Source organism: Volvox carteri, assembly GCF_000143455.1.
Source record: "Volvox carteri f. nagariensis unplaced genomic scaffold VOLCAscaffold_8, whole genome shotgun sequence".
In the NCBI taxonomy this organism is placed as follows: Eukaryota; Viridiplantae; Chlorophyta; class Chlorophyceae; order Chlamydomonadales; family Volvocaceae; genus Volvox; species Volvox carteri.
Window position 1 is genome coordinate 489914 of NW_003307551.1, and position 20987 is coordinate 510900.

Sequence of the window (20987 nt, forward strand, 5' to 3'; positions counted from 1 at the left end):
TTCGACACTTTCATGGGATGCGGTTGCTCGATGAAACTGGCAAGCAAGGTTTGCACGGCGCAGCCTTCCACCATTGCCTCCATGCTCTGCGGTCGCGGGCATCATCTGCCCGGATGGACACGTCCGGGAACAAACCCGCACAAACCCTAGCTCGCCTACTAGAATCCTCGGTGGCCACGCACAGAGCTGCCCCAAGACTCAGCTGAATTTTCCACCTACAAGTCATGACCGGGAGTCGTGTGTGGGGGAGAGAGTGGCCCCCTGGCGGCCACTTGCTTAACACATGGCCTATACGTCTTCCCTGGCGCGTCCGCCGGCCTGACCTGGCACCGTGCAGATTCCTGAGGTCTGAAGTCTACCCGGTCAATGCGTCGCCTCATGTGCGTGTGAGACGAATGAGAATAAAACTGCACATGGCGACTTGACATGCAGCCGTGTGTGTAACTGAAACAATGACAGGAAAACCGTATGATGCCCAACGTGCCAAACACCTCAAACATCCGAGGCCAATACGCTCGTTTGCTTAGGATCCAAAATTTTGAAGCTACGAAGTCAATCTTAAAACATTCCGCTCCCCTTTCATGGCTAGCTGCTGGTCATGCACATGCTAGAAATTTTCAGGGACTGTAATTCTACTGTGCGCCTGGTGTGGAGTCCAAAGCATATGAAGTTGGCTGGCTTGGTAGCATAGTCATACCTGGGCTATGAAGCCCAACCGGCACAGATAGGCGCATGGGACGAACTCTTGACAAATCACAACACCGCCTTGCCTGCAATAAACGTCAGCACATTCCTGCCCTGCTATCCAATTAAGCTTCAGGCAAGCAAATGAGCCGCCTGGCCGTCAATCTGCACACGCACGCGAATGAAAGCACCGAGACGAAATAGGTAATCTTCTGATCTGATATATATTAAAATGTAATCTGACCGTCCTTTCAAATCCATTGCGACCCGCAGCAGATTCATTTTTACCAAGGTGGCACAAATCGTCACACTTTGTGGGATGGCTGTCATCCCATCATCAACACACATCGCCACCAGTTCCACAAAAGGCCCAGCTCTCCGTCGTTCTGGGCGTTGCTTGCTGCCTGCTGGAGTGAACAGTACTCATCACGCAGGCAATAGTCCCGCGGCAGTCTTTATGCGTCGATGGACAATCCTGTATCCCTGCGTCATATGACTTATGTGTATACTACACGAAACAATATCGACAACACGGGCGTTTCTGACGAGGACTAGATCAGCAAATTGGGGCAACCTACCTAAACCCTGCAAAGCCAAGCATTAGCACTCGATAGTGCTGTTTGCAACGTACACGGCACCTGATTTCTGGCTGGAAGCATGCACATCTCAAACACTCGTCGCCACCTGCCAACAACATTAATGGGATAGATAGGAAACTCCTTACGCTCATGCAGCATACAACCCACACTATTCAAGCTCGCTCGCTACCATGCATGCAAATGAAGCCCTGGACGAAGGTAGGCACTCATAGATGGATGCCCAAGCAACCATCCGCTAAACCCCGTGAAGCGCCCAGCGCGCAGAGGAAGCCCCGAGTCGTTCCCCCACCGATGGCAGCACAGAGTGGCACGTGTGTGGTCCAAGAAACGGTGTACGTGTACGTGTGTATCAGTTTGTACATGCACGCATACCGACTGCAACATAAAGCTTCAGGGCCGCAGAACGTACTATTCACAAAACGAGGTACATGTACACAAGTCGTCTGTCAGCCAACGCGTACATAGCATGTCTATCCCCTAAGAAGCTTATTATGTCTCACTACTACTCTTGGAACGGGAACAGCAGACAGACAGGCGCCCACAGTGCCTAATGATATCACACGCACCATCTAGACGCAAATCTATGGACTCTTAACTCCACTTCAATGGAGCAATTTGGTACTGCACAACTGGTACCGCACGGCCGACCTAATAACATAGCAGGTTCATTCATTGGGATGCATTTATCCACACCGCAGGCAGGCAAGATGGAGCGGTAGCTAAGTAAGTCCGATGCCTCAAGGCCTCCTAGCTACCATGCGAAGGCTATAGAGATCTTCCCAACAGAAACGAATAAGATTCACGCCAATCCTGTATCCATGTACACAATGGGCCATGCATGATGGGCGCGCAATCGCTTGCATATGATAATTGCCTTCTAATGATGCGGTCCGCGCATGATGTCCCTGACGACCTCTAGACCATTCAGCCGGCCTTCCAGGATGCCATGGTACGTGGTGTTCATCAGATCTGGCGGCGGCGCAGCACCGGCCCAGTGCTTGTTGAACAGGGCTGTTAACCGTTCCTGCACGGTGGCCTTGATTGCGTCACCATCGGCGGGATCCTTGGTGACATCAAATGCAGCATTTGGATCGATGCGACCACCGTACATGCCACGCCCAAACATCTCGTAGAATAGCGACTCGTTCATATGGAAATGCAGGCCGTAGCTACCGATGGGCTCGAAGAAGCGGAAGAGCGTCTGGTAGCGCTTCGTGAAACCAAATTTCGATAGAGAGTTGATAAACCAGCGGTCCTGTGAGGCGCAGGTGTGGGTTTCGGTTTCGGACTTCGATGTGGGATTAGGTGGGCATCAGGATGTGACAGTGCATGGTTAAGTACAAGATATTCAGCTAAGCGTCAGATTCCGAAATGCAAATTACGCAAAACCAAACCTGGATTCACACCTGCGATAGCTCGGTGGTTACTGGGAAGCCTTCCTCCTTCATCAACCCCTGAATCGCGTCGCGTAGTGGAGGTAAATGCTTCACACGGTAGTCATGGCCCTTGATGACCTCGTAGTAGTCACGCAAGCAGGCACGCACAGCATTGTACTTGGCGCGGTGCAGGCCGAAGACCCATAAATGACCCATATGCCCAACTGTCTGGATAAGGCCCTCGGCGAACCGTTCGGCATCCAGAAATGGTGACATGTCCAGATCAAGCAAGCTCACAATGCCAATATCCTGCTCGGCCACTGATAGCTGTGCCATACGGCGGAGCAGCTGTCGGGTACGTGGGGTGGGGCCGGGACAAAGAACAACATTAATGGATTGAGGGAATGCATGTATGGATTTGGCTGGGTCGGATATGCTTCAGGCACTTGGCGAAAGGACGATTAGGCAAGCGGCGTACTGGCAGACATTTGTGTGCTGCCAGCTAGGCTACCCTTCGCCAAGGCGCCGGAAAAGGAAGGAAAAAATGAAGGTTGGGGCCATCATGTGTTAGCGTTTTAGTGGTTGCCGTGCCGCTGCTTATGTATTACCGCACCAAAAGCTGTCGGTGCTGTCGTACAGTACAGCACACACCTCGTTTATTCCTCATTAATATGATCCTCGATATTAAATTCACATATACCCCTACACATCTGCCCGCTCACGGCCAGGACTATATGTAGTAATCCTTCTCCGAAAGGGGCTTCTCCGAAAGGGGTAATCCTCTTATGAAGGAACCTCTACTATCGTACGGCATCTGATCCGCGCGCCTCAAACGGACTACATGCGACTATTACACCCCAAGGGAAACCCTCGACATCTTCACTATCGGTTCAGTCGCTATCTCATCCTTATTTGCCAGGTAAGCTTTTTCTCTTAAGTAGCTGGCCTTTTAAGCAGCCAGCTAACACAAACGTACCTGCAGTGCCTGGGGATGTACAACGTTGTCCTCCTCCACGATCAACAGAATGTCGTAACCCATAATGTCGAAAGCGAAAGCCTTGACAAAGTAATGGTGCAGACCCGTACAAAGGTTGGCTGGATGGCGAATATAAACGAACGGCGCGTCCCTGGACACGGTTCCATTCTCGAAGATAGACGCAGCTCCACCGTCCTGGGAAATGAATAAGTCAAATTCAGCCAAGCCCTCGCTGCGGAGGATGGCTGGGACGGCGCGATGTATCATTTCCATCCGCTCGAAGCACATGTAGATCACGGCTACTTTGCTGCGTTTGGTGAAGTCACCGACAAGCCTCGCCCGTGCAGCCACAGGGTCCGCGAGCAGGGAATCCATGTAGGCTGCAGCGAGCGCTGGCTGCGACCTCTCCTCCTCAAGACTGCGATCGGAGACCCGTAGCAAACGGCGTGCTGGCCCTCCGATATTCCCATTTTGAAATCCTGCCCGATAGAGGGCACCACCTTCCTGCCCAGAAAGCTGCCTAGCTGCTGCGTCTGCATCATAAAGCTGGAGGATGAAACATGCGATAAGGGCTACCAAAAGACGTTGGGGACGCCTGTCCTGCGCGAAATGCGGCTGCAATGTTACGGTCATTTTGTCTGATAGCCACCCCAAAGCCCCTGCCTGAAGGTGTAGCTCAAATTGCTCTTTACTATTAATATAACTATTTCGCTGTTATGCACGTCTAGCACGGCGCAGGTGCTGTTAAAATAGCTGACTGCGCAACTGTCCGGAGCCCACGTATTCACCAAAATAAGCAGCAATAAAATTGAGTAATTGCCTTAATGTACTATAATACGTTGTGTAGTACCTTTCTAAATTGATGGGGTAACTTGTCCTGCCTAGTCGAGGTTCAACATCTGTAGCCCGTTGGGCAATTATGACTATAGTATCCTTACGGGAGCTTCTATATAATCCAGATAGCATGCAGATAAAACGTACGTGACAAGTACATTATTTGAATTATTCGCATGGCGTTACAGGCCACGATGTCTGGCCTTGGCCTCGCGACCTCAGGGTTTTGGCGTCGCCTCGCCTTCAGCCATACTTCCTGCCAACAAATCTCCCAAATGCATGCTCAAGGTTTTCCCCTATGTCTTGGAAGTTTCTCTCTCCCCTTCGCACAGTGCAATGTGCCAATGGCCTAGTGATCCAAAGCGCAAGCGTGGCGTCTCCTGTACGTGTTTGGATTCAAATCCAGAAATTAATTCTCGGAATACTCGCATACCTTTAGGGCTCGTCATCTCTGGGGAGTTCTTGTGCTTTCGCATCTTGGGCATCCAGGACGTTTGGGCTGCTGCTCTCACATGTTCTTTCGATTCTGCCAGGCTCGAATAAGAAATTTGTTTCTCTATGCATAATCACAAGGTCTGCAGTGACCCAGAAGAATGTGTTTCTCTTTCCGTATGTCCGATGATATAGTAGCGTGTAACATCCGCATAGTCTGTACAATACAAGCACTATGCGAAAGGTTATGTCAAGACACAAGCATATGCTGCGTTTGGTAAAAAGATGGCCAACCGATTGGCCAACGGAAACCAGAATTACAGAGTAAGAGTAGATAGCAGGGGTCGGCAAATCGGTTTCTACGGTTGCCTGATGGCATAATTTCGGTCAGTAAACCTAACTATAATGTTTCACAGTTAGTTGACGAACTTTCGTATTTGACCTCGTATTTGACCTTGTCGTGACATCGGAGCTAGCGGAGCTAGGACTCAGCTGCAGGTTTACGGCGTGTGATGTTGTTGATCGCTAGCTTGGCTATTTAAGCGGACCCAATCATCGAGGTCATTTATCCTGAATATAAATTCTGGAGCGGCTTCCGGCGCCAAAAAAAGCCAGCATTAGAAGCGCTGCTCGTTCCGTACACATTTCAGTCCGATTGTTTTACAAGGTCACGCCTTGCGCCTCTGTTCGTCGCCGTGCTTGTGCGCGCTGCACATGGCACGGCGGGGTTCACCCAGCAGTGGAAGCAGCCATGGTAGCACCACATCAGCAAATGACAAGAAGTTCTTCTGGGCTTGCGCCAGGAAGTTAATGTTGCTCGCCGAGCTATCGACACTCGCACAGCCGGCCGCATGCTGTTGAAGTCCAGAGTTCAAATTCAGCGCGGTGTCCTACGGGCCGCAATACACGTCTTTTGGTCAAGTTTACGTCATTAGGGATCCGCAGCCGGGGCCTTAAGCCGAATTTCGGCTCCGGGTACTGTGGTACGGACCCGCAGTACCCGATTACTGAACAACAGACTGTTGTCTCCCACCAAGCGCCTCTAAGAAGAAAGGCATCTTGATCCAATTAGTGTTTGTTGCGGTACGCACATGCATTGAGCTAATTTCTTCACGCATGGACGCCAATGCCAGATATCAAAAGGCAAGATGCACAAGCACAGGTAAAGAAACCTTAAATCCTGATTGGTGGGTAGGCAGTAAGGCAAGCTGCATGCAGTTGCTCAGGCGGTACGAACGAAGAGACAGCCACAGCCACATGCAACGTTATAAGTTACAAGTACCTCACACACGTGCGGGGGTGTCTGTAAAATCCGGGGGCACATGGACGGCACATTGCTATTAATGCGGGTACGCGGGGGCCCATTATCACCCTCCCTCGTCCGCTTCAGCGTGAAGCGCCTTTGCGCAACGTGCCTGACCTCCCAGACTTCTAAGAGGTGCCTGGCCAACGCCAGGGCCAGCGGCTCGGTCACCATGGTGCGCATGCTGCGCCCTTGAAAAACGATGCCACACTCGCACTTAGCCCGTATGTTCGTGTAAGCAGGGCATTCCGCGAAAACATGCAATTCGTCTTCAACCGCTCCACAGTCACAAAGCCTGCAGGTACACGCGGTGCACGCGCTCACGGCCGTTTGGTCGGTTAACCTCTAACTCCCAACAGCCCAACCGGAAACGCATGTGTGGTTGGTGCAAGCGCTGGGCTATTGTGTGCGCCAGCCACTTGAGACACGCACCCCTAGGCGGGGGTGCTCCCATCCAGTTCTGATATCGGTACCGCTACTGGGGAAAGCGCAGCGGCCACCCAGGGTATCCGGACACTTACACCGTGCATCAAGCCGCTTAGCAAACTGTATGCTCCGTATTGGAAAAAAGTTAAGGGTGGCGTAATGCGCTATGAGGTCATTACCACGCATGCTAGGGGGGTTTCGCTCCTAAGCTGGTAAGGAAAGCTATGACCTTGCTAGTCCAGCACTCAGTAACACCCTCCAATCCCAAGTCCAGGTCGGTGACAAACCCCTGATGGCACAGCGTTCCCGGCCTCTTAACGATGGAGTTCCAAAACCTCAGTACAAGATTGGCCCAATAGAACTGGAGCGGCCTCTGCGACAACTCGTGGTAGAGGGAAACGCCCCTACTGTGGACTGCATAAACGTGCGCTGCTTTTGGACCATAGGATTGGCCATTGCGTCTCCAAGACTCACATTCATGATGCTATTGTACGGTTGTCAACTGTGGGGCCCGTTTATGTTCGCAGAAGTCTTGGATGTTGGTGAGACGCTATCTCACAGGGACCTAGCAGACACGACTAAGGAGACATTAGCCGTTACACGTATTCGGGAGATCCGCGACCTACCACCGAAAGCCCCTTTGCCTAGGCGTAAACGTGTGAATCTGAGGTACTGTTACCGATAAACAACAGAGACTTATAAAGGCTTGGAAAGCCTATCCCAAAGGACGAGAGCTATCAGTACGCTAGAACCTAATAGCCATTATGACGGGCCTCCCGAGACAGGTCCAAAGCTGTTGGTCCAAAGCTGTTACTCAGTCTAACATGCGACCTCAGACCGGCCACAGCTGTTACTCACGACAGCCTGACAAGTTACCCAAGCAGGCCACAGGGCGACACGGCAACCCTTCGCATCAACACGCCCCCTCGTGTCGCACTAGGGGCCTTACTACAAATTGTTAGCACCGACGAGCTAGCTCGGCCACCAAGTCCGCGGTCCAGGCCGACTGCTCACCACTCAACAAACACAAACGCAGCTTGCCAGCCTTCAGCCTGATGGCTATGCGGTCTGGTGCTGCTGTTCAAACACAAACAGGGAAAACAGTGCCGTACAGCACCATACGCACTGCCTACGGCGCCCCTTCGGGCATTGACCTGCCCATTCGGGCGCCTGCTCACGCACCCTCAGCACCCCCCTAAAGCCTAGCTCAAAACAATTCCTCAAAGCCCTCAGCACTCCTCCTCTGGCGATCTAAGTGACGCCCAGCGCTGTGCGGCAGCGCACGAACTTGACCTCGCCCAGTGCCTTGGTTAGGATGTCAGCCACCATGTCGTCGGTGGTGCAATAGCTGAGCTTCACCTCACCACGCGCGACCCTCTCGCGCACGATGTGATGGTGCACGTCGATGTGCTTGGAGCGCACCGACGTGATGGGGTTGTTGCCGAGGCTGAGCGCGCCTTGCGAATCCAGCTGGACGTTGACAGCACCCGGGGAAAGGTCCAGATCGCTCGCCAGCTTGCGCAGCCACAACGCCTCGCGCACGGCTGCTGCTGCGGCCTGGTATTCGGCTTCCACGGAGGAGGCAGCTACGGTGCGCTGCAACTGACTGCTCCAGCTGACCGCCGCGCCACCGAGCAAGAAAGCGTAGCCAGTGGTGGACCGGCGGGTGGTTGGGTCGCCGGCCCAGTCTGCATCGCTGTACCCACAGAAATTGCTGGCGTCGCCACAGTAACGTAGACCAAGCGCCCGAGTGCCAGAGACGTAACGCAGCACACCCAGAGCGAGCCCCATGTGCGCTTTGGTGGGGGCGGACATGTGCCGCGCCAGCATGCTCAGAGCGTGTGCGATGTCTGGGCGTGTGCTGGTAGCGAGGTAGTTTAGTTCTCCCACCAGCGCGCGGTAGCCACTGCTGTCCGTCAATATCGGCTGGGTGTCACTGGCTGGCAGAACCCGTGTACCCTGGGGTAGCGGGGTGGCACGTGGCTTGGCGTTCTCCAGGCTGTGGCGCTGAAGCAGCTGCTCCACGTAACACTGCTGCGTGAGCATGATGCTGCGGTTGCGGCGGTCCTGGACGATCTCCATGCCGAGGTAGTAGCGCGCCTCTCCAAGGTCTCGTACAGCGAAGCAACCAGCTATGGCCGCCTTGGCGGCCGCAACCAACTGCGGGTTGTCCGCCGCCACCAGCATGTCATCAACGTGCACGAGCACATCGATTGAGCCATCGGACCCCCGCTTGACGAATAGCGCGGGGTCGGACGCAGACGGTTCATAGCCTAGCTTGCCCAGCTCCGCTGCCAGCTTCTCGTACCAGCAACGTGGGGCTTGCTTGAGGCCGTAAACAGACTTTAACAGCCGGCACGCCTGTGACGGGTCGCCGTTGCTGTAACCTGGGGGCTGTCGCATCCACAGCTCCTCTGCCAGGTCACCGTTCAAGAAGGCCGTCTTGACGTCCATCTGATGGACCGTCATACCTCTGGCTGCTGCCACAGCTAGAAGTGCCCGCAGGGAGGCTGCACGCGTAGTGGGCGCAAACAGCTCTCCATAGTCTATGCCCGCTCGCTGTTCAAAGCCTTTCACCACTAAACGCGACTTGTAGCGTACCTCACCGCCTGGCTCCTGTTTGATTTTGTAGACCCAGCGGCAGTCCAGGATGCGTGCACCGGGTGGCGGCGTGCCCAACTCCCAGGTCTTGTTGGAGAGCTGCGACAGAATCTCGTCATCCATCGAAGTTCTCCACTTGTCCGCTTGCGGACTCGCCACCGCTTCCTCATAACTGCGCGGCTCCTGCACCGCGCTGTTGCCTCCGCCGCCCGCATTGCCGTCGCCTGCCTCAGCATAATTTGTGCTTCCCGACGCTTTGTTAAGCAGCGGTGGACTGCCCAAATCTCCGCCGCCGCCGCTGCTGTTGTTGGCTGGGCAGACCGTGGCCAGCGGCGGGTGAAGAGGTTGCCGTTGGCTGCGTGTGTTGGGGCGGGGGGGGGGTGCTGGGTTCACTGGGGGCGATGCAACCACTGGAGGCGGCGGTGTGGCGGGCTGTGTAGAGCCGCCGACGGGGTCGCCGCTGCCAGGACGGGCGGGGCCAGCGCCGTAGGAGGTGCCCGCCCGTTGAGACGCCAGGCCGCGGAGGTCGTCGTCGAAGGTGACGTCGCTGCTAACAGTCACCTTACCGTCGACGAGGACGCGGTGGGCGGCCGTGCCGCGCTCTGGTCCTAGGTAGGTTCCCGCCTCTGCGCGGGGACCGAGCTTAACCTGCTGGCTGGTTGGGACGCGGACGTATGCCAGGCAGCCGAAGGTGTGCAGGTGACTGACGTCGGGGGTGACGCCATGATAAGTTGCCCACGGCGTAGCCTCCCGGCCCTGAGAGGGGGAAACATTGCGCAGGAGGTTGGCGTATAGCACAGCTTCCGACCAAAAGCTGTCGGGGAGCGCGGCATCGTACAGCATAGCCCACACACGGTCGAGGAGCGTGCGATTGAGCCGCTCCGCTGCACCGTTCTGCTCCGGAGTGTACGGCGCCGAGTGGGTATGCGCAGTGCCACGCTGGCATAGCCACTGTGCCAGCTGCTCGGCGACAAACTCGCCACCGTTATCACTATGAAGGGTGCGGACCCGTGCACCATTCGGGTTGCGAGCCTCCAGCTGCGTCACCATGTCCTGCAGCGCTTCGCCCACTTGGTTCTTGCTAACCAGTGTGCGAACGGCAGACAGACCGGAGGCACCGTCCAGCAGCGTTAGCAAGTAGCGAGCCCCTCCTCGGCCCGTGGTCGGCATGGGCCCGCACAGGTCAGAGTGTACGACCTCCAGGACATGCTGAGGCCGGTTACCGCGGCTGACGTGAGCTGTAGCTGTAGTCTTCGCTGTGACACAGGCTTCGCAGACACCCTCTGCTGCCTGATGCAGCGCCGCGGGAGTGACCCGTGGTCCATGTACCAGCTGCTTGGTGATAAGCTGCTCCAACGCCCGGTAACCAAGGTGGCCGAACTGGCGGTGCAGGCGCTGTGCTGCTGCGAGTTCGGCGGCTGAGCACTCAAGGGCGCCCAGCTGCCCTTGGCCGTTGCTGGCGCCGTTCGACTGGTCTCCGCCGGTGTCACTGCTGCCGGCACCATTCGGCTGGTCCCCGCCGGCTGGTCCCCGCCGGCGTCACTGCTGCTGGCGCCGGCGGCAAATCTGCTAGCGCTGGTACCTCCGCCGGCTCTGTCTTCCGCAGCGCCGAGCGCACTGACGGCGCGTTTGGTCGGCGCCAGCAGGTCCACGTCCATGACGTAATGCCCACGCTCGCTCCACGCGGTGATAGACGAACCGCCGTGCGGCAGGCCTACGCGCGAGAACCGGCGGCCCGCCTTGTCCGTGCCGAACGTGACTGAGCAGCCGCGCGTCACGAGAAGGTCGACAGACATGAGCGTCAGTCCCGAGCTGGGGACATGGAGCACGTTGCGTAGCAAGACGGTTTCTCCATCGCGTGTCCGTAGGAGTAGCTGCCCTGTTCCCATGACGTCGGCTAGCTGGTTGTTCCCCCACTTAATTTGCTTGGGCGAGCCGGCAGGAACGTAACTGTGCAACAGTGAGCGGTCAACTGTAAGGTGGTAAGGTGAACCAGAGTCTAGGACTACTGCTGAACTGTTGCCACTGCCACCGACGACCAGCACCGTGGCACGGTTCTGGCGTGAGCTTACACCGCCGCCGCCGCCGCCACTGCTTCCGCCAGCAGTGTCGCTGCCGCTGCGGCGGCCGTTGCCGCGTCTAAAACGGCCGCGTTCTCGCGTCCTGTCGCCCCCGCTGTTATTGCCGCCGCTGGTGCCTCCGCCGCCGCCATCACGATGGCGGTTGCCGCTGCCACTGCTGCCGGCGCCAGTACTGCATGGCTGTTCAAACGCATTGCTGCGGTAGAGGCCTACGGACACGTCCGCCAGTTTAACGGGGCACTCACGGACGTAGTGCCCAGGCTGTCCACAGTAGCGGCAGGTGTCGATGGCCCCCGCGGCGCCCGAGGCGCCGGCAGCACCGCGGACTCCACGGGCGGTGCGACCAGGGCCAACAGCTCCAACCAGGCCGGACTTGATTGCTTGAGCCTTCAGGTTGTTCTCCTTCTCCCGCAGCATAAACACGAGCTGCGGGGTAGTCAAGTTGGGCAAATACATCGCGAACTCGACAGTAATAGCGTACTGTGGAGGCAGACCGTGGAGAATTGCATGACGCATAGCAGCCTCGTCCCACTGGCCGCCCGCCGAGATAATGTCGCTGCGGAGCTGCTCCGCCCGCTGAATGAAGTCAGCGGTCGTCTCGTCGTCGCCCATGCGCAGTTGCTTCTGCGGCTCCAGCAGGCTTAGCCGGGCCTGAGAGGCAGAACGGAACTGCAGCTGTAAGAGCTGCATGGCGGCGAGGGTCGTCTGACAGTTCCTGAGCAACTGCTTTACTGGCAGTTCGCAGGATAGACGCAGGTAGCCAAGCGCCTGGGCATCTTCCTCCAGAGCGTCTTGCGCATTGCGTCCCGGTGGCGACGGGTTGGTCATATAGCTCCGCAGCTTGGATGTAGCAAGGAAATCACTGAAGTCTCCTAGCCACTGTGAGTAGTTAGACCCGTCCGCTAAGAGGACGGTCTTACACCCTTTTCCCATGTCGGTTGCCTAGCGAGCCTCCCTGCTCAAGCTAAAAGCAACTACAGATATTACCCGCCGGGAACCGTTACCCGGGGCTCATAACCTGTTGGTGAGACGCTATCTCACAGGGACCTAGCAGACACGACTAAGGAGACATTAGCCGTTACACGTATTCGGGAGATCCGCGACCTACCACCGAAAGCCCCTTTGCCTAGGCGTAAACGTGTGAATCTGAGGACTTCCCCGATAAACAACAGAGACTTATAAAGGCTTGGAAAGCCTATCCCAAAGGACGAGAGCTATCAGTACGCTAGAACCTAATAGCCATTATGACGGGCCTCCCGAGACAGGTCCAAAGCTGTTGGTCCAAAGCTGTTACTCAGTCTAACATGCGACCTCAGACCGGCCACAGCTGTTACTCACGACAGCCTGACAAGTTACCCAAGCAGGCCACAGGGCGACACGGCAACCCTTCGCATCAACATGGATAGGCTCAGGAGGCGGAGTGATCCGAGTAACCTTGCGGAGGGGCCCTTCGAGACATTTCTGAAGGATGGAGCGTTGCAGCTCCAGGTATCGTTCATGCGGCAAATTGCGGGAGCTGCCAGACCAGCGCACCGCCTCCTGTTCGCTGAATTGTCACGGCTACCTCTACACTGCCACGTTTTTAAGCAGATTAATCTTGTAAGGTTTTGAAACCGTGTCCGTTTACAGCGCGGGTCTGTGGCACACCAAGTTGTGCGACAGGAGATCATAGAGGCTCTCCCCAACCCGGAAGGGGGCGGATGGGGGCCACTAGTCCTCCGGTTTCTGAGTTTTCTGGGGCACGACGTATGGGAAAAGGCTTCGCAAGGGCTACGTGAGGCAGATGAACGAGTGGAATGGCTAATGAATAGGCCATTGCTTCTTCTATCGGAGTTCTTGATGAGCAGTTGGAAGCATACACGTCTAGATGCCCAGCCAGACGTGTAGCCGTCAGACGGAAAGCAACCGGGAATCCACATGGCGAATTAATTTTTGACTTAGGTGCGACTGAATGAAGCAATCGGAGTCTCTAAGTCTGGTTCTGTGCGACTGTCGTACAACCGTATTTGAGTGGCGAGTATATCACGCTTCAGCTCCTTCGTTACAAGCATTCTGCCTTTCACTCAGTAGAGCTTCAGCTCGTAGCTGACAGTTTCCCGCCCACCTTCCCCCACGGCGTTGCGATTGTTATCCCCCTCGCCACCCCCTTTCCCTTCTTCGCTGGTCAATCGCAGACACCTCCGCGTCGGGCTCGGCCAGCGGCGGGCTGGTGGCGGATGCCCGCTGAGGGGCGGCTGGACAATCGGCGGGCCGAGAGCGGGAGGGTTGGGGAGGGTTTTCGTTGCGGTTGGGTCTTTTAGCTTAGACATGCGGCCTTGGGAGCTCCGGAGGGGTGCTGCTTGTCGCTGGAGAGCTCAGTCCGGGCCCTTCTAGGGTTCCGGAAGTTTGGTCGTAGTGCATGAGTTTGTCCAGGTGGCCGTTGGGCGTTCTTTGGGTTCGCGTTGTGTGTCGTTCTGTCGCGCGCGTGTTTCCCCGTAGGGGTGTGTTGGTGGGCCGCGCAATGGTGGTGTGGTTGCCAGTGGGCCGCAGTCGCGCGGCCGTGGTTGGCTGGGGCTGTGTTCTACTGCAGTGTAAGGGCCCTTGGCAGCTGGTCTCCCCGCTTCCCGTCTCTACCATTCCAAGCACGGTCAGCAAGCTTGTGTGTGGGGTTTTATTAGGGAACCCAGCAGCAATTGACAGTTCCAATTGTTGCCCTTCATCACGAGCAGGCAGCAAGTTGCGAAGTACTCATATCCTAACGTCTATTTATTTATGCTTCATTTCTGAGTTTGGGACGTAATCGGTGACTTATTCCGAATCCTTGAAACACTGCAGGGATTAGAAGTTGTTTAATGTGATATTATATTTCCAAAATTTCGACAGTTCTCCATCCGATCGGATCGCGGGTGTAAACACCCTCGCTCTTAGATGTACGACCGACGACAAGCATCTCAACAGGGGACAAGCAAGATGCTTGCACACAATAAACAACAAGATGCCTCGCAGCAACTTCAATAGTTTAATATGTACGTATGTATGTGTGTGTGCGTCTGTTAGGCCTCGGTTGTGTTACCCAGAGAGGTGCAACAGAACGAGCCAGAGGCCGAAGAGCTTAGAAGCCAGAAGCTAGACTAGGGATGGACATAGTATATGAATAAACTACAATACGATGCTATACAAATATATGACTGGCGCATTAAAAACGCGACATTCATTGCGACAAACCTAACAAGCCAAGCTAGCGGGCCACCATATATAGCACTCATGCATGAACAAGCGCTCTGGTACATGCGCTTTCCGGGATCAAAAGCTTTGTACAAGCTATTAAGACATCAATGCAATACCAAGCACAATAATGCCTGCTGTCCGCCTCATTCCATAATTAGTATATTACATACATCGCTTGAGATAAAACCCATCTTCCCGGCAAGAAGCTGCTGGTACATGTATGATGGCAATCAGGCGTCGGCTCGTCCAGTTTCGCGGATTGAGCACTGCCCAAGCGGAGTGAGACGAATGCCCCAAGCTACCTGCACACCGGAACAGCAGGGGGATGGAAGGGAAATTGAAGGCCATGCATTTATCAGACCTGCCGGCTGGAGCACGCATGAGTGGGTGTGCGCATGGCGGGCTAGGCGGTGATGATTAGCTGTGTGGCAGCAGGGTTGGCGGCTGGCTGGCTTGAGCTGACGTCGATCTGGACCAACTACCCTTCGCGGAAGATAACCCAGGCATCACCTTTATAGGAACGAACGCAAGGATTACGTAGGAGCTGATTGATGCATGGCCAATGTACACACGCAACCTAGCATCGCAATTCTGTGCCTCTCACTATTTGGGTTGGTTGCAGGGTCACCTTATTCACACACAAATACCTGCATGACAGCTGCACCAACTGCTACCTGCTACCTGGGATATCATAGCCTTTGGTGTGATGATACATACTGCTTCACAGCATTTTGTGCGATATCGACACACACACCGACCTGCCAAATGGCCTCGTGCGGTGCCTAGGCTCTTGGGAGGCTGGATCAGCGGTGGAGGCGACGAAGGAGAGCAGGGTCTGCAGCGGGCAGCCGCACAGGGGCACCAACAGCAGTGATGCCAATTAGGAGGTGCATGCAGGTGCAATTCACCCTGCTGCGTATTCACTGGTGCAGGCAAGAAAACCGATGCATGATCATTGCGTGAATGCTGCATACAAAAGGTGCAGCTCAAAAAGATACACACACACACACCAAGGTGCGCTCGCCTTGTAAGGCGAACGCACCTAGGCGAGCTGCTAATTAGCAGCTGCGCGTGGCACTTGTAACGAACGTGCACAATCAGATGCGGTACTAGGGGCGGGCTGTTTGTGGGTGAATTGAGTCCTCGAGCTTTGCATTCGCTGATGACTCACCGATGAGCGAGTACAAGCTGTTTGACCAGGAACCTCCGCAGGTTTTGGAGTTATCGCCTGTGCAGTTCATGGTGCAACCAGTGCTCGTGCCAAGAGACGTAGCCAGCGCCAGGTCGTTCCCACCATAGCACTGGCCCCGGAACTGCACACCGTACAGCTTCAGGCCTGCGCATTGTACGAAACGTGCGCAGCAAATATTCACCATACGTGCATAACGAGGTAGACGAGAGAACATTTCTCCCTCGCATATTAATACCATATATACTGCTGCACATGCTACAGCGGCATTGCTTCAATTCTTTCCGCATCTCACGTGTCTTGACTCATACAAAAGCTACCGACTGATGTACAGCTAGTTGGAATAGCAGCTGTGTAACGAGTAGTAATCCGATTCCCTTGGCATCTCACTCTCGTTGTCTAGCTATCTGGCGTAACGAGCCGCAGCAGGGTTGGAGATACAGAGGGGACACATGCAGGACTCGCTAGGCGGCAAGGGCGGGAGGGAGAGGCGAATGTCGGTGTCGCAGATTGATCGGTGTATGCGTGAGCCCACGCACCTGCAGCACGTGCCAGGTTCGCACATGTCGACGGCGTCACATATTGCTTGTTGTACGCCAGGAACACAGGCAGCAGGCGACTGCTGTTGCTCTTCCTGTCGTTGTAGCAGCCCAGGGGAATTCCCTCCGCTATGCAGACGACGCGAGCAATGGGGGAACGCGAGAGACAGACGGAGTGACCGGGGTTCATAGAGCAGCAGGGACATGGAGAACAGCAAGGTGAGGCTCTTTATCATCGTACCCCGCGCAACATAATCAACGTAGGGACCCTCCCACCTACCCACCCTGCTGCTGTCCAGTACTGCACGTCGTACATAAAGTTTGTCAAATCACATCAGCGAAAGAGCATATAATGATCCTTATATATTTCAATCCACGAAACAACTGAAGATGTCAACGAAACCCAGGGATTGCCTCTTTGTGGTGCACATCGCTCACAAAAAACCGTCTCCTCGTACCTCCTTCCTAATCCACATCCCAAGCACCACAAAACCCTCGAGAATGATCCCTCTTCTCTCTGACCGATGTTGCCATGACTTGTCTAAACAAGCCTTCGCACACCATCTGAGCCACATGCTCCAGATGTTATCCAGAAACCCCACTAAACGGGTATTTAGTAACCGTAATCTGTGACGTTTTTCAACGAACTACAACTGTGATTTCATAACTGCCTTCCGGCGGGTAGTTAAGAAATTCCGAGGATCCCTGAAAACATTAGCTGAGGCTCCGAACCCACTGTACAACCAACTTTGGGAGCCCACAACTTATGCCGTACAGCACAAAATAAAATTATAAAAAAGGTTTCGCGGAATATGATTGCCTGTTTGGAAGCGTGGGGTAAATGAAATTGCCACCTCCCCCTGTGGTTCGATCGCCATAATTGTCGTCGTCTATCCGGTTCCGTGCATAATACCCCGAGCGCGGCTGGCTGCGGCTGCACATCCAGTCAGTGTTGTCACTAGCTAGCTCTACTAGATCCGTGAAACAGTGCAAACCGAGCAATCCATCTCGCTGCCATTAGGTGGCTCGCATGGCTGTATGTATGATGTGTGAAACAGGGGGGTGTATCTTCGCCCGTGGCAGCTACCCTGCGAAACCCTGCCTTCCCCGGTATTTCGGGGCACCCTCATCCAGTCACTCAAGTCAACTTCTCAGTGGATCGCTCAGGTTCCGCTCCCACCACCAGCATCCAACGGAATCTGCCGGGTCGACAGCGGCCCATCTCCGTCCCTGGTCAGCTCGCAGATTAACTTTGTCCCAGGTCACCACCGTCCATCAACTAGGGGCGTAATGTCTTCCACCATCGGAAGGACTTTTAACCCTAACGAGTATCGATCCCGGGATCTCCCGGGGGCAATGGTCGCGCCTTACCAGTAGTGCCAAACCCTTGTGTATGTATGTATGTAATCAGCAATGCCTGCACCCAACGTACCTGGAATTGGAATTGGGTTTGGAGGCGGCGGGCCTGGTGGTGGCGGGTTTGCTGCGTTATTACAGAAGAGCAGCAGCGGGCCGGTGCGGACATATGGAGTCAGCGCGTCGGTAAAAATGGTTGGGCAAAGTAATGGGGCCAGTTTCTGCCTGCTGCATTATCACTGTTCTGCCGAACCAGTCATTTGCCACGTGCGGGTTGGCTCGTTATTGACATGCGGCAGACCAGTAGCAGGCTGATCACAGCCGACCCACATGGATTGTCTCCTGCTGTACAAGTTCACCAGGAGCAGTCAAGTGTTCCTAGACTCAGCCATCCATCACTGTTTTGCTGGGTAGCAGCTGTTTAATAATGATATTGCAGGTTTATACCTACATCCTCTATCTCGCTGTAATTTAATCCCTCAACATACCATACCTGGCGGGGGGGGCAGGCTTGGTGGTGGTGAAGGTGGCGGCGAAGGAGGTGGTGGGGGTGGTGGTGGAGGGGGCGGCGGCGGCGGGCTTGGGGAGGGGGGTGGCGATGGCGGAGAAGGTGGAGGTGGAAGCTCTGCAGAAGGTGGCAGGTGGCAGGTTGGCGACGGAATACACAGACTCGGTTTAGCAGTGTAGTGACTCTGCCTGAAGTGAGCAGAAGTGCTCACAGTTCCTGGGTGAGAGCCCTAGACGTGAGCTCCTGCTCAAACGGGCGCGGGCTCGAGTGGAGCCAGCTAGCGTATCTCGAAGATATGCCACGCACCTAGCCGTCCTGGTGGTTCGGCATATGCTCGACCTACTTTGGTGAATTGCTGGCGACGGAATCGTTCCAATGCACAGCCAGGTAGATGTGGAACTAGAGACAGGCTGTTCATTTGTGAAGTAGGATTGTATAAGGGCTATCGGGTGCATGTCCCCTCAGAGAACTACTTCCACACTTTGACTCTTAATCGGAACATGGAAAATCCCCCAGCTTTGCACTTTCGCTGATGACTCACCGACGAGCGAGTACAAACTGTTTGACCAGGTACCTCCGCAGATTTTGGAGTTATCGCCTGTGCAGTTCATGGTGCAGGCAGCGCTCTCGCCGAGAGACGTAGCCAGCGCCAGGTCGTTCCCACCATAGCACTGGCCCCTGAACTGCACACCGTACAGCTTAAGGCCTGCGCATGTATTGAGCACCAAGAATACCATGCACCGTCCAGATTGGAGGTTAACGAGAGGAGGTTTCCCCACGTGTTTTATCTTACTGATACACGAGCTATGTCGCAGCGCACTACGGCTGCACTGCCCTTGTGCAGCGCACTTGTCAAACGGCAAGGCTTAATGCACAGCTAGTTGGATTCGGAGTCCAGCACAGCGCCTGGGAGTTGAATGTTTAGTACGTGGAAGAGCACAACCTGAAAAACTTAGGGCACTCTGGCAGCACTGCAGTAAAATCCCCTTGGCATCTCACTCTCGCGAGTACCCGCGGGTACCGTTTGTCTAGCTATCCGGCGTATCAAGCCGCAGCAGGGTTGGAGATACAGAGGGGTCGCCTAAAGATCTACATTCGGTCGGGGACACATGCAGGACTCGCCAGGCGGCAAGGGCGGGAGGGAGAGTGTGTTAGCCCACGCACCTGCAGCACGTGCGAGGCTCGCACACCTCAACGGCGTCACAAATTGCTTGTTGTACGCGAGGAACACAGGCAGCAGGCGACTGCTGTTGCTCTTCCTGTCGTTGTAGCAGCCGATGTAATATCCCTCCGCTATGGATTGCAACGCAAAGCAATCACGTGAGGGACAGACAGACTTCTCGTCAAACGGATCAATTGGGATCCAGCATCGGTCCGGCGCCATTATACTATTATTTTTATCACTATTAATAAAAAGTGTTTTGTTATTTTTGTTATTGTCATGTATCCTGCCGCGTGGACGACAGCGCCGCTGAGCAATCCATCTTGCACCCGGTATGTAGCGAGGTGGCTATGTGTATGAGCCATGCGATGCCTGCACCCAATGTAATGTGGATTGGTGTACACCTGCCAAACATTCGTGCTTTGAGGTGGCGGGCCTGGTGGCGTTATTACAGAAGCGCAGCAGCGGACCAATGCGGACATATGGAGTCAGCGCGTCCGTGAAAATGGTTGCTGTACTACCCAGCGGCAAGAAGAAGTTTCATTACTCAACTACGCACCATCTAATCGTGGCACCTAGCTGCTGCTGCGTGATTACCACGAACAAGTAGCCAACCGATAGGAACCGACTGATATCGGGAACGGTGGGTCGTTACGTACCTTGGGCTGAGGTTTGAGAGATGAAAAGTGCTGAGATTATCAGCAGCAGACATTTTAGCTTCCACATCATCGCGGTACGGCAGTTGCCTGCTCCTCTGCTTGCCTTGGACAAGGAGCGAGTTGGCGACAGGAAGAAGAAGTGAGCGAGGGCGTGGCAGGCCGCCGCAATAGTACGGAAGGGGAGGGGGAAGGCGGGAGGCAGGGCAGGTATGGTCCAGTGAGGTTTCCGGGGCCATTTAAGCACAAAACCCGAAACCCCTGCATATCGGCAAGAGCCTTTGGATGCCGTAAGTGCAGCAGCAGTGGTGTAGCACGTGTGTTAACTGAGTGGCAGGGCGGTGTAGGTGGATTTGCGGTAGCAAGCTGCTTACCTGCAGCACAGGGTAGCAGAGAAACTAGCCGAGCCATCGCTACTAGCAGCGCAACAGTAGCGGGTAGTGGGTAGCTCCTAGCAGCAGCAGAGGTCTAGCAAGCAACTATGATACGTACGAATCTGAGCATGCAGACCAAAACGGATGCATGTTCTTTTGTTGCCACACGCACAGTCAGTCGCGCAAATAAAGGCGGGGACTTCCGTATCATAATCAGTAAGCAGGAATAGCAGAAGTAGTAGTAGCAGTCATAACAGTAGTGGTGTGCGCACATGTGCATACCGGTTCAAACGCATGCATATCTAATAGCAGCGCTCGCTGTCTCATAAAGCGTGCTTTATCGTGATTAGGACCAACCAACTCGTCGGCACCCTTGGAAGCGTACCTTCGCTGATCGCCCGTAGTTCTCAGTAAGCTCTATCGTTCATAAACTAAAGTATTGCCGTTCAAGCCGACAGGTGTCCTAGGTTGGAAAGATGAAAAATGTGTGTTGCGTCGAGCACCGGAAACCGTTCGCAAGGGAGAGGGAACGTGTGTGCGCACAGCTGGTTGGTGCGTGCGTCCTTCACACCACTCAATACTCTACAAGACGCGACCGAAAGGTAAACGCATATTTGGAGCTAATAATACACGCCGTCGTACAAGTTTGTCGAATGTTCAATAGAGTTGCATTGAACTTCAAGC

General features: G+C 54.9%; 2 protein-coding genes across 2 annotated transcripts; both read right to left on the bottom strand.

Annotated features, from left to right (window-relative positions):
* Nucleotides 1-2160: 2160 nt before the first annotated feature.
* On the bottom strand, nt 2161-4268 carry VOLCADRAFT_88171 (uncharacterized protein; the record flags this gene model as incomplete). The annotated part of the gene is made up of 3 exons (XM_002947956.1): nt 2161-2538; nt 2690-3007; nt 3636-4268. The coding sequence occupies 3 exons, from the start codon at nt 4266-4268 to the stop codon at nt 2161-2163; spliced, it is 1329 nt and encodes a 442-aa protein (XP_002948002.1).
* A 10413-nt stretch (nt 4269-14681) lies between these two features.
* On the bottom strand, nt 14682-20340 carry VOLCADRAFT_88172 (uncharacterized protein; the record flags this gene model as incomplete). Its single annotated transcript, XM_002947957.1, has 12 exons — nt 14682-14821; nt 15278-15354; nt 15562-15628; nt 15691-15855; nt 16248-16376; nt 17680-17730; nt 18653-18817; nt 19276-19404; nt 19678-19709; nt 19833-19901; nt 19933-20035; nt 20304-20340. The coding sequence occupies 12 exons, from the start codon at nt 20338-20340 to the stop codon at nt 14682-14684; spliced, it is 1164 nt and encodes a 387-aa protein (XP_002948003.1).
* Nucleotides 20341-20987: the final 647 nt, after the last annotated feature.